A 16,181-nucleotide genomic window follows, 5' to 3' on the forward strand; every position below is an offset into this window, starting at 1 on the left:
GAGTGTTGTAATGAGAGTGAACATGACCTGGGCTCCGTTGCCATCATATGCCGGATTCACAGAAACTTGAGGGCTTGCCAGACGCCCACTGACCAGAAAGCTGCTGGTCAAAGATTACAGTGAATCATATGGAGTGACTCAATATGTTCTATCGAAGGCCTTTTTAAGATGTTGTTGCTTGTTTGGAATAGAAAATAAAAGACAAAGATTTACCATTAAGTGTGAGATAGGCTACCAGCCCGATGCACCTTGATTATTACAATATGTGAATTACTTATGCGGAGACACACGCAGAGTTATCTTAGTGTGAAACAATCAGTAAAGTCTTCTTGCGTTCAATCAGAAACGTGCATAATTGTGCTCATATGGTGGTCGAGGACCAATAGCTCGCTGCTGATTGAATGCTCTTTCCCTGCTATATTTCCATGTTTCAGCATTGGACGCTTGATTTTCTTCCAATTTTCATCTCAATACCCATGACACTGAATACAATTAAGCCAGAACCGAGGCTTTGAGAAAAAACATGTCAAGTATGAGACAGTGGGATCCAAAACTGAGGAATGATGAAGGACGATTGGTACCAACGCTTCACAGTCCAATGAAGCTTCAAACCTGTGTTATTGTGGGCCACAGTTTCTGTGGTATCACAGTGAAGCCAGTGACTATAAGTCCAGGGTTGCCTTTGGACCAAAATTGAACTGATTTGGTACTAATTTATAAATAAAGGACTTGGACCAAAAGTACACAGGTTCAGAACTACCATTCAGTCCAAATGGAAGTCATGGTGACATTGACCATGTGACTGAACGCACGCCAAACCGATGAACTTGAACAATCCACCTGCCGTGTGGAACTATTGCTATGATTGAAATGTATCAGTTTGGTTTTTTGGCGGCTGGCTGCGTGGTTTCTCAACAGAACTGTTGTACAAACTGGTTCTCTGTGGGTCGACAGGCAGCCTGAGAGGATCAAAGGAAGGGAGAAGCAGGCAGAGAGACGACCATCTGTCTATGCAGCAGTCCTGTCTTTATGGTAGACCGACGCGTGAGATGTCATTTTTGAATGAAAGACGTTTTGCTCAGAGATCCAAAACGGTGTATTACTTCAAATGGGGTTCTTCTTTACTGCTTTACACGAGCATTGGAACATTTCCGCCTCATGTTCCGAGTAAACCTGTAACAACATCGCATGTAATGAACATGTCGCAATGTGGCTTGGAAGCCAAGAAAATCCGGCTTTAGTACGCTTTGAAATCAGCCTACAGCTCAACAGAATGGGGACAAAGTGAAAGGGGACGAAGGGAGTCGGTCTCGGTCACCTTTTCTTTTTTTTTTTTTAATCTGTGAAAGTGCAGTGAGGTCCAGCCCCCGCCGCTCCAGAAACTCAGAGGAAGTTGTCCCGATTGAGCTTTGTCTGCACGGCCTGTCTGGCTGTGAGGACAATGCCATCAGCAGCAGTGGAGCCTGAGGCCTGGAGGACAGCTGGATAGACGACACACAGGCAGGCTGGGTCATACAATAACACTGAGGACGAGTGTGTGTACACAGGCCAGGCATTGCAACTATGCTCCTGCTGCCTCTCGTGCATTTTGTATGAATATATGAATTAAAAAAGGGAGGCCAGTTTTCAGAGAAGATGGATTAAATCAGCAGGGGAGAAATGAATCGAGTCATTTTTGATTTATTTTTTTTTTTTTCACCGTCACGTTCCCTCAGCCTCTAAAAGGCCCAGAACCGATGCGCTCTTCATGGATAAGTAGCCGGGTGGCAAAGCTCAAAGATTTTCTTGGTTCCCCGATGAACCACAACTGTTTCTGACTCTCTGTCTCGTGAAACGGGTTTAAAGTCTATGAGCTGTGTCTCTGCATGGCTGCATTCGGGTGGAGAAACACAATGAGCAAATGCGCTTGTAATAGCACGTCACCTCATAATGGAAAAGACAGCTTACTTTACAGATTGCACGGATTCCTCTCGGTTGGAGAATATGGTCCTGGTGATCCAAGGAGTGGGTGTATTGTGGACGGCAGGAGGATAGCTCGTTCAATCTGGCTATTTTTAGCCGGTGTTGCATGGTTGATGATGACTGCAGACACATCAACTTGTCTCTGAGCTAACAGAACCATACGGTTTCAATGAAAAACATCCTGTTACAGTGGAGTTTTGCTGGTACCACTGGACAGAGTTTGGGTAGTAAATATACCACTTTGTCCTGTCGCTACCACAGTTTCCGTGGAATTGCATTGTTCCAGAACAGGATAGATGAATCATCTGCATACAGTTGATAGGATATTGACAATTAGGAATATTGTGTGCTTTTTCCTTTTTTGTAAGACCACAGGATTAAACCTAACGGCTAAGCTGGCAGCTCTGTGGCTGCTTACAGTGTCTCCCAACATGCTGTTGGATAAAGATCGCCAACATGCATGTAGCGTTCAGCATGCCGACTTTTACCGTTAACGCCTGCAGCAAATTTGATGACAGCTCTCCATTGTTGCTCTGCTAAGAATTTGGCTGAAATGCAAAGCGTTGTCTGGTTACACATCGTGTCCTGCAACGGATTTGTTTGTAGCACCCTCGTGACGCAGCTCGTCCGTTCGACCACAACCCAACGGTGCCGGATTTCATTGGGTCCTGGTGCATTCAGTGGTGCATTTGAGTACAGTGCATTTCTTTTCTGAGCACCTGGAATGACCTGAGCTTGGTGACATGGCAGAATACTTTTTTATCGAACGTACCAAACAGAAGAAGATGAGGTCATAAAGTGACCGATATCATATCAATGCTCAGTCAGGCTGTGGCGTTTAAATTTAGCTCATTTAGTGCCGAGGTGTTAAAGTTGTGCCAAGAAAAGGATTTATTACCCCGTTAGATAACTGCAAGTCGGGGCGGACTCTTGCTGTTCAGGCTAAATTCTGCCCTCACTATGTGAAAGTTGACGCAGAAAGCGACCTTCATAATCATAGTAGTTTCTTCGATCTTCCATCGATGCATGTTGATCAACCTTCTTCAGCTTCAGTTTCCATTTCTTTTCTAAGAAAAGTGGCACCTTGTGCGGTTTGTCTGCTTTCAGGTTCCACTTGTTATATGCTCAGATATGCACTTCACGCACTTCTTCATACCTTGGTTGCAATGCTCCCCCCCCCCTCTACAAAACCCTGGTTTGGTGTGGAAATACCTGACGTACTAAAACCAGCCTGTCTGGGACAAATAATCACGCCGTGTTCAAAGTCACCTTTGTCTCCCGTACCGATCCATGGTTTGCACTGCAGCAGCCTCCATGTGTTTTATTTTTCTCCTTTTTTCCCTGAGATGATCAGCAGGGATAATATGTTTTAACCTTAATGAAGCTTAGTAGTTTGTAATATGAAGAGTTCGTGACAGAGAGCGCATGACAGCCCGTTTATAGTTGAAACAGAAGGTACAAATCCATAAATAATGGCTTCACCTCCAAAGCGAGATTCCTTTATTTGAAATAAAACATGGATTTTGTGCCAGGTGACGGGAAGAACCCTCTTGATGTGCCGTAGGAAGAATTCATTTGTGTAACATTGAAGAACTTGGACCTCCTCTCGGCAATAACTCCTGTGAGACAAAGCAAGGGGAGCCAAGGTTAAGATAAATGAGTGCTCGCGCCCCCACGTGGAGTCGTGTCCTCCTGCTCACACTTTCCTAATAACACAAAGTCCTCAGGAGTGTCCCTGCTCAGAAAGCCTTCAGGGGACGTCTTGGTGATCAAGGGGACGCACAATTGTCTTACTTCCCAGAATCAGTCAGAGTTGCCCTTCTGACTCATGTGGGGTGGCCACACCACAGTCTTGGCCAGCGTTCAGCAGACAGGACACCCCCGCCGCTGACCTTTTTAAAAGAGTAAGTCACCTAAATAGCCGTGGCTCACTAATCACCCTTCGCTTCCTGACTTGAGTTGCAATTCCGGCGGCCCACTGAGTGTTATGACGTCAGTTGCGTTGCAGCGTATGAGGCAACCCATCAGCCGGTATTGTCACCTGATCTTATGACATCTGATATAGATAAATAACTTCACATTGCAGCCAACAATTTCAGTCATGCTTTTGGTGTTTGGATGTATTAAATCCGCTACTTCAGGGATCCACAGACCTCTATTTCGTTCTATGTGAAAGGGCTTTCTTTAGCTTGCTTCACGTCAGCATTAATTGTTCACTCTTGCTGTTAAAAATGACACAAGACGAGCTTGTTTCTTCGGTGTATATTTATAAGAAGCATGAATGGAGCTTTGAGGAAAATGAGCTAAGGAGAGTGTGTTAAATTTGGATGGATTTCCAGTCCTCGAGCTAAGTTAAACTGACCTACCCCTCATTTTGGTTCTTTATTTACTGCACGGATTTCAGAGCAGTGTTATTTTCTCATATAACTCACGGCAAAATGTCAAAGCACTCCTTTAAATGGTTGAAGGCCAGTCGTGCAGTTTCAGCCGCCCTGGCCCTGATAAGAAGCAGGCTTTCCTTTAAGCAGTCAGAGAAGTGGGTAACTGTCAAAATGAATGTTCCACAGTTGGTTCCAATGAAAATCAGAGCTCTTGGGAGCAGCACTCCCCAAACCTCAGTGGGTCCTCTGTTGTATTTGCGATTGATTGACCATGGAAACCCGGCGAGCCACACAAAGTTTAGAGCTTGACCTCTGAAATGGTGATTTCTCCGGGACTCCACGCGAATGATGTCAGACATGAGGTCGTACTGCTCCGGCCACCTGGCAGCTGGAGAGCAGACCCAGCAGTTCTCTAATCTAAAGAGGGAGTGTTTCCCTTGGAGATGAGGGCCGACGTCATACTGTTTACTTGGTTAGCGAGTGATGTAAGAGCTGAAAGAGGTTAAGTGCATGCTCACAAGCATATACATCTTCTTCCAATCATTTCAACAAAAATAAAAATTCAGTTGGGGTTTCAGGAGTTTGGCTCTGCTTTGTCTGGCTCATCTGGAATTCCGTCCTGTGCCGTCTGCTTTTGCTTGGTTAACTCTTGCTGCTCATTTTGTGTTGTGACAGATGAGAGGCCTCCGCTGGTGACACATTTGCCCGCCTGGTGAACCTTAACCATATTAGACAATTAAGTATGTCACGGTGTCTGGAAAAAAATAATAAAAAAGACACTCCTGGAAGTGCGTAGCGTTTGCAGTTTGGTCTTACACGGACAGACGCACGGTCTCTGAGGACGCGTGGCTGCTGAGCAACACGAGCGGGTGGCGATTTAGCATTTGATCTTCCAACAAGCGGGACTGTCACATTGCCCACCCGCCGAGAGGTGTGTGGACAATTGGGCTGGCGATCAGTGGGCACCACTTGCCCAGCATCATGCTGGGCAGAGGGGCGAAGCAGATGGACCATCTGGTGACTTGCTGGCACCGGACTGAGCCGCCTGTGCGTGCATGTGTGTGTGCATGTGTGTGTGTGCGTGCATGGCATCAACAGACTGGGCGGCATGATGTTGGAAGACCACCTGTCTTGTGGCTGTTCCTCATCTCTTTTATGTGTGGTCAGCGGCAGCAAACAAGCACAGCCTGATGCAGATCTTAGCCGTTACATATTTCATTTGGCTCTTCATACCATGCTACCTTTTATAATCCTAGTTTATCTAGTTTGATGCTCATAATGTGACATATTTAAATCACTTTGCTTTCATACAGTCCATTGAACCATTTCTTCCCATACCACCACATTCACACTGGTGAATACTAGCTTTTTATTGGCTTCTTTGTGTGCGCAGACACTATGTTACCCTGAAACTCTACCGGCATCCCGTGACTCTCGACCCTTCAGGCTGTAAATCGCTCTCGTGTCTGTCTTTATTGCTTTTATGAAACGTTTTCTGCCTGAAACAGCAAGTGAACGGGTCTGTGTCTCTGGAGACGAGCTGAATCGTTTATCTGTGCTGAATATTTGGGGTAAGAGAGACCTGCTGCACACATGTGCACAGGTCGCTGGAGATAGCCGAGCAGATTTGACGCATAAAATCTACTGAAATACCTCCAAATATGCACATATCCCCATTTTTTTCCCCTCTTTTTTGTTATGTTCTCACTGTATTTTATCATGTGTTTTCTGTGGCCGGGAGGTGCAAGTTCCAACAACTTTGAACAGAACACAGCAAGAGTGGCCAGTTACTGCGTTTTCTGTTTTGTTAAATGTAGCTTTTTTTTTCTTCTTTCATTGTTGTTTCAAAAAATCTCTCTGGCTTTGCCGGATTTTGTGAAACGCTGTTTTGTGAGATGTTGCTGTCTCCTTTTTTTTTTTTTTTTTTTCCTTCTCAGCTGTCGTGTCTTCTGTTTTCTTTCTGGCGTTTCGTTTGTGTTCTTGTAGTTTTGTGTCACCTTGCTCCCCTTGACAGCGACGTGCTCCCCCTTTTGAATGAGATGGCACAATTAATCACGAGCGTTTCTTTCGCTGCAAAACTGAATCGGGACATATCGTCACGGCAGCGGCACTGACACCCACCGTTGGCTCGGTCAGTGCTGCTGAGACACTACAGTGTGTTAGACTGTAGCCACCGACAACAGTAGCTGCGATTCTGTGCTGAGTGTGTGTTGCAACAGGCAGCCATTAGCAGCTTCTTTTCAGATTACTCAGTCATAGCCACTAGTGAGCTGTACTGTAAGATGAAAATATAATTAGATTTTTCTTAGAAATCTAATTGACATCTGCCTCATTTAAAGACACTTGGGGATTTTTCAGTAAGTTTTTCATCACTAATATAAGCTGCAATCTTAAAGATAATATGATGCTGTGGCATCTGCGGTATCACCTCACATCTCACATCACAGGCTTTCTGAGGCATGCAGAAAGTACGGGCCTTTCGATCGATACTGTAATGTGGAACACATCAGCTCGTGACCACAATATCAACACATGGTCGTGCAGCTGGTTCTCTGTTGTTCCTGTTCCTCTTTTTTTCTAATCCTGCAAGCAAATGTTTCTCACAGCATTTGTGTGAGAAATATCTGCAAGTAGACTGCAAGCACACTTATCAGCAGGCTGAAGCGTGAGGCGACGGCTTGCTCCACGCTAGCAAAATGCGCATCATCTGCAAAACGGCCCCATTTCCTCCTCCATTCTCCTTTTAGGCGCGACGAGAGAAACGCACCTGTGTGATAAGTAAATGAGCTTTCCGGTATTTCTTTTAGCACCTTGGTGCAGGCATTGTATTTGTTCTTTAAAAGCCTATATGGTCCTTACCTACCAACACTCACACCTGCCTGGCTGCATCAGGGTTCTCAAAGGCGTGGGGCTGTCGGTGCATTTTTACACGCTGCATTACAAGCTTCTCGGCTGTTGTGTTGTTGCTTTTCAAAGAAAAAAAGGATATGTCCGTCTCAGGAGAACAGGGTCAAGAAAGATTAAAAAAATAACAGAAGCGGGGACGCCGATGTGGAAATAAAAGCTTTGTGTTGATACTGCCACCTGCGTCCTGTTTTGTCATTGTTTTTGTGCAATCGCAGAAATGTTATGTGCTGCTAGCTGAAGGAGAAGTGAACAGTTTGGGGAATGTTGAAAACCTGTTGTGTTTTTTTTTTCGTTCTCAGGGTGAAGTCTTCGTTTTCAGAGAGGATTTGAGCTCTGTGCTCGAGTTCAACAGGGTCACTTCCTGATGATGACAGTAAACATGGGTGAGTAGCAAGTTGCTTATACAGTCTGTACATTCAGCAACATACCTACCGCTCACACTTCCTCTGGCAGGAGCAGCGCAGAGAAAAATAACACATGTGAGCGAGGAAACGTGTTGTAAGGCTGTTCCTAGTTGGACCATTTCATTACATGGTAATTTGTGGAAGTACTCCCCCACCCCTCGATTCTGAAAACCGTACTCTGATTTGGACACTTTTGAAAATTGAAAGGCTGAACACAAACAGCCAATCAGACATTCCGAGTGCTTATTTGGATTCACACCTACCACAGGTGCATAAAACTAAACGAGCGAGCGCTTGTGAACACACACACACACACATAGACAACTTGCCCACGCAACAATAAAAAAACAGAAAAAAAAGAAGAAGAAACAGTCACGTAGTCACACACTTATTGTGTTCCTCCATACAATACAATATATTTTGTACGAGACCTAGAGGCCTGGAGGAGCTGAGAGTTAAGCCTGATGCTTTGTAAACAAAATGCAAAATATCAGATCAATATCTTTTGGCCATTTGGTCTTTCCATAAAATTCAACATTCATGAGCAGCCTGCATATTTTGGGCCTATTCACAGTGTGATCCAAAAGCATTGTATGTGGGTTTTTTTTCCCACAGATGACGGTCTCCAAAATGGACCTGGACAGCACAGGAACACACAAGGTAAGCTCTCAATAGGCAAACACAAGGGCCCGATTAAGTCAAAGGAATCGTGTGAAATAGGCTTATTGGTGAACATCCAGAGGTACATGAGTGAAATCAGGAGTCGAGGGCTCGAGATGGTTAGCTTAGTACAGCTTAGCTTAGCTTAACTCAGTTTAGCTTAGCATTACAACTGGTGACGAGGGACAAGTTGCCGCCATTGGGCCTAGCCAAAATCCTGCTAACGTTTCTGACATTGCTTTATCCAAAATAAAAAGAAACAAACAACAAGATAGACAACCTGCCAAGTAAAGAACAACAACGACAGAAAAAAATGTAATTTAAAAAAACAAACAAACACTGCAATGGCAGCTGATAACAGCTAGCATGTTAGCAGCTATAAAAGCTGGTAATAAAGGCAATAGGTTAGTCTGAAGTACACTAAGCCTCGACTACCTTTCAATTATCAAATAAGCTGGAAAAATGTAGTAATAGGTGAGCTATAGAGGTGTAAGTAAATGTATTCTTGGCTGGGAAATAGAGCCAGGCTAGCTGCTCTGTTCAGTTTTTTAATTTTTTTTTTTTTTATCAAATGTGTTTTTTAGATTCAGTCCCACATGACGATTGGTTGTATTATAGGGAAGCTCCATGGATACAGTGTGTTCACTCATCAGATTACCATTTACAATCAGTGCATTTTTGTATGGAGATTATGTTTTAGTTTTCTGCTGTGCTATTTATTAAAAAAGGTGCCTCAACTATGTCCGTGTGCAACACACAAATGGTATGAAGCAAGGTCGAACAACTGCAGAAACCTGAAAAACAAGTGTTTTGCCCTGTCACCACAGAGAAAACCTCAGCTATTTTTCCAGAAACCTCCTGACTCTCCTAACATTTAGATGCTAAGCTGCCTTAGATAACATTCATTCAGTTGTGGTATCTACAAAAATAGGTGTTAGTACAAGAATTTCCAGTTCTGTGAGTATTTGCATAGCGTTTCAATAGTCCCCACCGCCAGTGGCCTCCAATAGCATAGCCCGTTAGGAGGTACAGGACTCAAAGCACATCCAGTACCCACGTAGTTTCTGTAGGGCATTCACATTGTTCATTGTGTGTCGTATGTTGTACAACAAGAACACGGCACAAAAGATGTGTAGTATTTTATTAATGCAGTATGTGCGGACCAAGTGTCAGGGATGCTTGCAATAATTGACTTTGTAGCTATTGAGTCACCTGCATTGGCATCAGTTGACACTTATCACCTAATCACCTAAGTTTTCCTCTGTTTTGAGGGGCGTCCGTTAGAATTTTTCCGACCGGTACCAGCGAATGAAATACATATCTGTGTAGTCGTGGAAAATATTATAGCTCTCTTTAAAAAAAAAAAAAAAAAAAAAAGAAGCAAATGTGCACATGTATTAAATCGTTGTTGCAGCATAGTTTCCAATAACCCACAGCTCCTTACTTTTCCATCACTGTGGTGGGAATGTAAACTGTTTCGGGCTGAGAGAAGGAATGTCCCAGTCTTCACACACTGAATGAAACGAGTTTCAGCACAGAGCTTGTGTAAACATTAATTGCTCAACTATTGTCACACGCCTAAAATACCTTGCATCACATCAGAGTTTTCATGAAAGATTAACCAAGAAGGTTCAAACATTACATCCATATGCTGTTAAATTGACTGCGCCATGGTTTCAGCAAACAGCAAGTAGTGCAGAGATGTAGGTTTCCAGTGTGCCTAGCTTGTGATAGCTGGTGTGTGTGCATCTACGTGTGTTTTGTGTGTCAGAGATTGGACCTTACTGCTGCCACAGAGTGAGGACACATTTGGCTCCAGCTGCTAATCCTGCCGGATGCCTTTGCCATGATGTGTCTCTCTGCGTCAGGAAATCCCCTCAGAGTCTTCATTCAGACAGCTTGCCTCACTCATGCTCACAGCCGCTGCCTTGCTGATTCCTACACTCTATTTATTAGGTGGTAGGCTGCAGAACGAGCCTCTTAAAGCCAGAGCTATTCTCCAAACATGCCTGAGGCAGTACTGTGTGCCTGCAGCTTCAGCTCACTGCTGTTGTAGCCGCTCTTGCTTCAGCTTGAGCTGCAGCTACAGGTGAATATCTGCATGTCAGCCGTCCTATACCGGAGTTCCTGATCCATTTAGTGTCCTGCCACTGTCGCAGTTCCCAGCATTAGCTGTGAAAAAGACAAAAGAAGAAAAAAAAAAGGAGCAGAGTGATGATGCAATGTCCCGCAATCGGCCTTCATTGTGTAACGTTGCTCACTCTGCCTGGCTTCCTGGAATTCCCCCCTTTCTTATGCTAGTCACATTTAACCCAAGACCCAAGGGAAGCTCAGGAAATGAACTGCAGGTATCGCATCGTGTCGACATAACAGAAACAATTCTTGGTCACATTGACATGGTGTCCTGGACGTTTCTGAAGCCGGTTTGTCAGGATGACTCCGGCAGGGACGTGACGTTGGTGTGTGAGCTGGTTGCTTTCCACCGTGCTGGTGGTTAGCCTTGGCTGGCAGGCCGAGGACCAGGCCTGGGTGATGTAATAACTTCATTTATAGGCCAGCTCTGTGCACCACCACGCATTTCTCACACTCTCACTGGCCCTTACACCTCCCTCTCTCCCCTCACTGCTATTATCCATAGGCTACAGAGCAGGCCTCAGCCACGCAAACACACACACACACACACACGTGCATGTCTCTGTTTGTTTTGTATCCTTGACTGCGAGTGCACAGGATAGTCTGGAGCTCTGAGCCTGTGGAGACAGAACTGAAACAACTCATGTCACCAGGGAGGCTGTGATAATGAGGAGTGAGGATGGAGGTAGTATTTACAAGCGTTCTTGTCGCGATTGATTGCTTTATTTATTTATTTATTTTTTCAAGACTTAATTTCTTTTCTGGTTGATGATCAGTTTTGAGCCTGGCAATATGATTCAATCCATTCAGCAAGCAGTAGTACCAGATGCTTTTAGTGGTCTCTGGTTTACAGAATGAATGGTGAGTGCTGAAAGTGGTGATTAACCTTTCTAACTATGGTTTACCCAGAGCTATCAACAACGGCCATTAATGCAAAATGAATTCGCTGCAAAAGAAGCAAAAAAAAAGAATAAAAAAAAGATATATATATATATATATATATATATATATATTTATAAATTGCTCGTTTTTCAGAAAAAAAGAAAATAGACAAATCTTTTCATCAGAGTGGCAATGGAAAAATAGTGTTTCCCCTTGTGTCCTGAGTCAATCAAAAATCCATTATTTTCCTGATGTGGAGCCATAACGTGGTTTGCCTTGCTCTGTATTCAGAACAGAGACAGTGATTCAGTTCCTTCCTGTTCGGAGAGGACAGGCTTGCTCTAGCAGTTAGTCATCCACCACGGATGACTGTATACGCTATATCTAGCCAGGCTTCCTCCCTGAGCTGGTGCACGGACCATAAAGTGTTTAACTGCTGCGCGATGGAGAGAGGTAACTCTATATTTCTGCCCGTGGAGGTGTGCGCGCTGTTTACACATGTTGGTGTGATTTCCTTCTTTATTGTTTATGTGTCTTATCTCTCAATCACGCTCAAGGAGGGAGAAACCAGAGGCGACTCGCCTGTCTCACAGTTCAAGTTATTTTTACAAGTAAACACCCACAGTTATAATCATAAGTTGCTGCTGAATGATGTGTACTAATAAGGCAGGTTCTCAACATGACAGGAAATGCATGTTGTACTGAACTTGATGTCATCTTGGTGCCTTGTCTTAATAAAACGGCCAATACATTTTCCTTAATTGCCGCCTGTCATTTTTAGAATATCAGTCATCACTCCACTAGTTGCGCTTGTGGCCGAGATATAATGGGTGCGACTTTTCTTATCTCTCTGCATTATTTAGTTTCTCTGAAGTATAGGGAGTGTGCTGCTCAGCTCGGGGGAGAGCTGTGTGTTATTCCTTTCTCTGCTCCAGCTGCTATGTTGGGAAAGCCAAACAAGACCTCCAGCTCTGTGGTTTGCTGTTGATGTGGCTGGACCTCACTTGATGGTGGCCGGTTGACCTGAGCAGAGGTTCATTGGCCAGAGTTGTATTTTTTTTTTTTTTTTTTTTTTTCTTCCAAGAGAGTTGGTGGGGGGTTGTTTTCCAGAAAAACGAAAGTTTAAGCAAAGAGCAGAATATCACAAAGGTCAGACTGGGAGAAACTTATTACCGTAGGTGCATCTAAAGTTGAAGATGAATCTTTCACAGCTACGTTTCGAAGGCTGCCACATCATAAAATCTCACCAAAGATCAGTTGTTACGTCAGGGATACTTTGAAGGGCTTAACCCTTTATTCAGTGATGTTTTAAGGACCTTCCCTGTTGTCCAATCATCTACAAACTTTTGCTCACACCAAAGATCGTGCAGGTGGAGGTGAGATTGAGTCGGCACAAAATGCGTTTGGGTTATTTGTTACTTTTCACCATAGTTGTACGCACAGTAAAGTTGTCAGTATTGTAATGTACTGTATTCCATTAAATGGCTGTTAGGTACCAGGCTGACGGCTATTTTAAACCGTTTAGTTTGTTGGGAGTAACTGAGGATGGGATCCTTGCGGTGGCCTATGCCCGTATTTTAAGACTGCTTCTGTGTTTTCTAAATGCAAGGACACAGCCTTGACTTTGAGAAGCACATAATAGTAGTTTAATTTATTTCAGCGTGTATATCTGGCTCTAAGGGACATGTTTGGTGATGTCTCCCCCTCTTGTGCAACATTTCAAATGACCCAACTGTTGGGTCCTTTCAAAGATCCACTGGCAAGATGGAGCATAGGCTAATAAGTAAATGTAAAAAAAACACGTGTCTAGGTTGAATGAGAGCCATAAAGTGATCTTGCTAGCAGATAGCTGTGTTGCCAAGTCCTGCAGAAGAACGGGCTGCTGAGACAGAAAGGCCTCGGACAAAGTTGATTCTGTCCTGCTTGGCCTATGTGACTTATTGACATATGGGTCAAATATTTCCCCTCAGGGACTGTGGGTAAAAGGAGCTGATCAGAATCTGCCGATAAACTTAGGGCCTGGTGATTGTCTACACAAAAGCACTTTTAAATTGAGCGCCTTGTCTTTTTTTTTAACAGTATCCACCACTGTTGAGCAAAAAGGGACATGGTCTGACTTCTAGGAGCCAGTTCAGAATTTGGATGCAAATATGAAGTAGTGCAAGTAAATGGAATTTGCCTGCAGTGTTTCAGGAATTCATGCCCAACTTTAAAGATTTACTCTATAAATGAAGTATCGCTGCTAGTGCTTTACTTGACATTTCTAGATTTTTTTTTATTTTTTTTTTTTAGAAAGCGTTGCTCTGGTTTTTGAGTAGTCATTGAAATATTGTGAGAGGGAGAAAGCTGTAATTGGTGCATTTTGTAAATTGATCGTTTGAACGTGCATCATGTGACCCCGGGTTGAACCCAGACAGACCTTCTGTCGGTGAACAGCTGGCGTCTAGAGGGAAAAAGATCGAATGGCTTCTTAGACCCCAAGTGCCTTCTGTTTTATCCTAGCTGCTATTCTCCAGACTTTCCTAGTGGTCTATTATTATTATTAGTTATATTATATTATAGTATATATATATGTATATATACGAGTTATTTTAAAGAATGTAGTATTTCCTGCAGGTGCTGTCTGTGTTGCACACACCTGGCCAGTGGAAAAGAAAAAAATGTGTGTGCGCTGTTTTTATGTACATTCATCATTCATCCGAGAGGCAGCGCAGGGGCTGAGGTCAACGACCTCTTCTTTTTATCGTAAGCACCGCGCTCAGATAATTGGTTCCATTAATGTCTCTTGATATGGTAATGTGTGACACACTCATCTGCATGATTGCTGCGTTTTCTCGCACAGAGTGTGTGTTGGTGAGTTTGTGTGTGCAGAAGTGAAAAAGGGAAATGTGGCCTGACGCCGAGATTTGGCTCTCTGGTAACTGGCTTTCAGAATGAATTTTAAGGCATTGACGTGCACTAGACTTGACACATTTTACAGATAAGGTGTGATTCGTGAATATGAAACGTCTTTGACTTTCTCTTCTCGTCTAGCCTGCAGCTACTTTGACTCTGAATCAGTCAGAATTTGGCAAAAAAAAGGCTCCGTTTTTGTCTCAATTCTGTTCCTGAAGTATCTACAGTGATACGGGATGAAATATTGAAGTGCTTATTATCCGAGCTCCAGGCGACCACATTGCCCTGTGCGACAGGCAGTAGATACACCTCTTGCATAATTGAACACCTCTGCTCCTTCACAGCTTTTGCACGCAGAATATAGAGTTTGAGGAATGGTCAGCATTACTACCTGAATCAACAGCATCAGATTTCCTCTCTGCAGTCATGCCAAAATAGTGATAAAGATCAGTTAAGATGATGTCCGGTACACTGTTGTGCAGAGAAAACTTGTATTTTTTCGATTTTTGTAAAGAATACATTGTTCTTATTAGGTAAGCGAGAAACCGCTGGACTGTTTCCATCAGTGGAAACTCCACAGATGGTATGAGCACAGGAAGTAGCAGACCAGGTGTTGCCTCGCTGCCCGGTCTGAGCCAACACAGGCTTTCGGCGCCAACTAAATGAGAAGAGATCAGATTGAACTCATCCACAGCACTCGAAATGCAAACAAACACTCACAATGGCGCCTCACTTTGTCCAGTCAAGCAAGCTCAAAACTGTTAAAGAGATGTCTGTTTCTGTTCCTTTACCAAACCTTTGAGGAGTCTTCTTGTAACCGCTGTGCACCTTCTGTCCTTAGACGACGAGGAGGCGCTCAACTCCATCATGAAGGACCTGGCAGCCCTGGGCCGCTGCTACACCCAGCACAACAGCCACAAGCCCAAGAACAGAACTTTACTCTACAAACAGGTACACGTCGCACTGACATGTGTTGCGCTCTGTCTGCTCCACAGTGCCAAGATGAATCACTCACAAACCTCTATAAGGCTTTAGATTTGATGGTCAAAAGCTGGTGTTTTTGCCAGGATATGTCTAGGTATAGGGCCTCTGCGAGTGTTGTGGTCATTTCCGGAGATTGTGCAACGCGGCAACATTAGTGTCCATTTTATAGAAGAAAAAACCCAGCTGGATAGAAACGTAAACATGCGACTGGTTGATTGATTTGCATGAAAGAAAACGCACACCTTTAGAATCAACTGTGACTCATATGACTTCAGTGGGACCACGTGTTTAAGCAAGCCAACCAGGACATTGGATTCTGAAACAACACTTCAGTTTAAAGCTGCCACGAATCCTTCTCGATTACAGTTTATCAAGTGGTTCCTTAAATCGTCATTCTGGGTTGAGACAAAGTGCGTCAGCCCCTCTTCTTGTCTTGTAATTACTTTGCTGAACAGACAGTTTGCGGGCTGTTAAAGTCAGGTGAAGGTTGTGCTGAGCATGAGACAAAAAGCTGCTTATTTTGAGTCTCATTCAGCCATGTTAAACCACTGACGCTAATTTGAGACGAGATTGTATTCGCCGCCAATCAAAATGTGAAAATCCACTCGCTTCAGTAAATCAGATGTGACTGAATGATTTTGATTTCAGTGAGAGCAGATTAGAAACCAAAGGGACGCACTCTCAGACGGCTTATCATTCCTCTTCGTAGAGAACGCTCAGGGTTTCCAATGTTTAAGTCCTCTCTGTCACCTTGTGTCGCTCTCACAAGTTGTTTCCCCCGTCCGTTTGTTTCCTGTCCGTGGAATGATAATTGGCGAGTCCTCTTAAAGCAGCGGTGTTTATGATGAGACGTAAACAAACAGCGAGGAGCAGAGAGAGTTTCCGCTCGGAGCGCTGTTTTCCTGGGGTAAAACCCCCACGTTTCACCCAATCTCCTGCACTGATATGATGACAGTGTTAGTTTATCACAATG

General features: G+C 43.9%; 1 protein-coding gene across 1 annotated transcript in view; it reads left to right on the forward strand.

Annotated features, from left to right (window-relative positions):
• map3k22 (mitogen-activated protein kinase kinase kinase 22) overlaps nucleotides 1-16,181 on the forward strand; it is a 37,514-nt gene that overhangs the window by 1,687 nt on the left and 19,646 nt on the right. Inside the window, exons 2-4 of the mRNA XM_075452735.1 lie at nucleotides 7,550-7,633; nucleotides 8,270-8,314; nucleotides 15,066-15,175. Of these exons, the coding sequence (XP_075308850.1) occupies nucleotides 7,615-7,633; nucleotides 8,270-8,314; nucleotides 15,066-15,175 (174 nt within the window). The 5' untranslated portion in view covers nucleotides 7,550-7,614. The remainder of the gene's footprint in view (nucleotides 1-7,549; nucleotides 7,634-8,269; nucleotides 8,315-15,065; nucleotides 15,176-16,181) is intronic.

This window comes from Odontesthes bonariensis, chromosome 20 (genome assembly GCF_027942865.1).
Source record: "Odontesthes bonariensis isolate fOdoBon6 chromosome 20, fOdoBon6.hap1, whole genome shotgun sequence".
Taxonomy (NCBI): Eukaryota; Metazoa; Chordata; class Actinopteri; order Atheriniformes; family Atherinopsidae; genus Odontesthes; species Odontesthes bonariensis.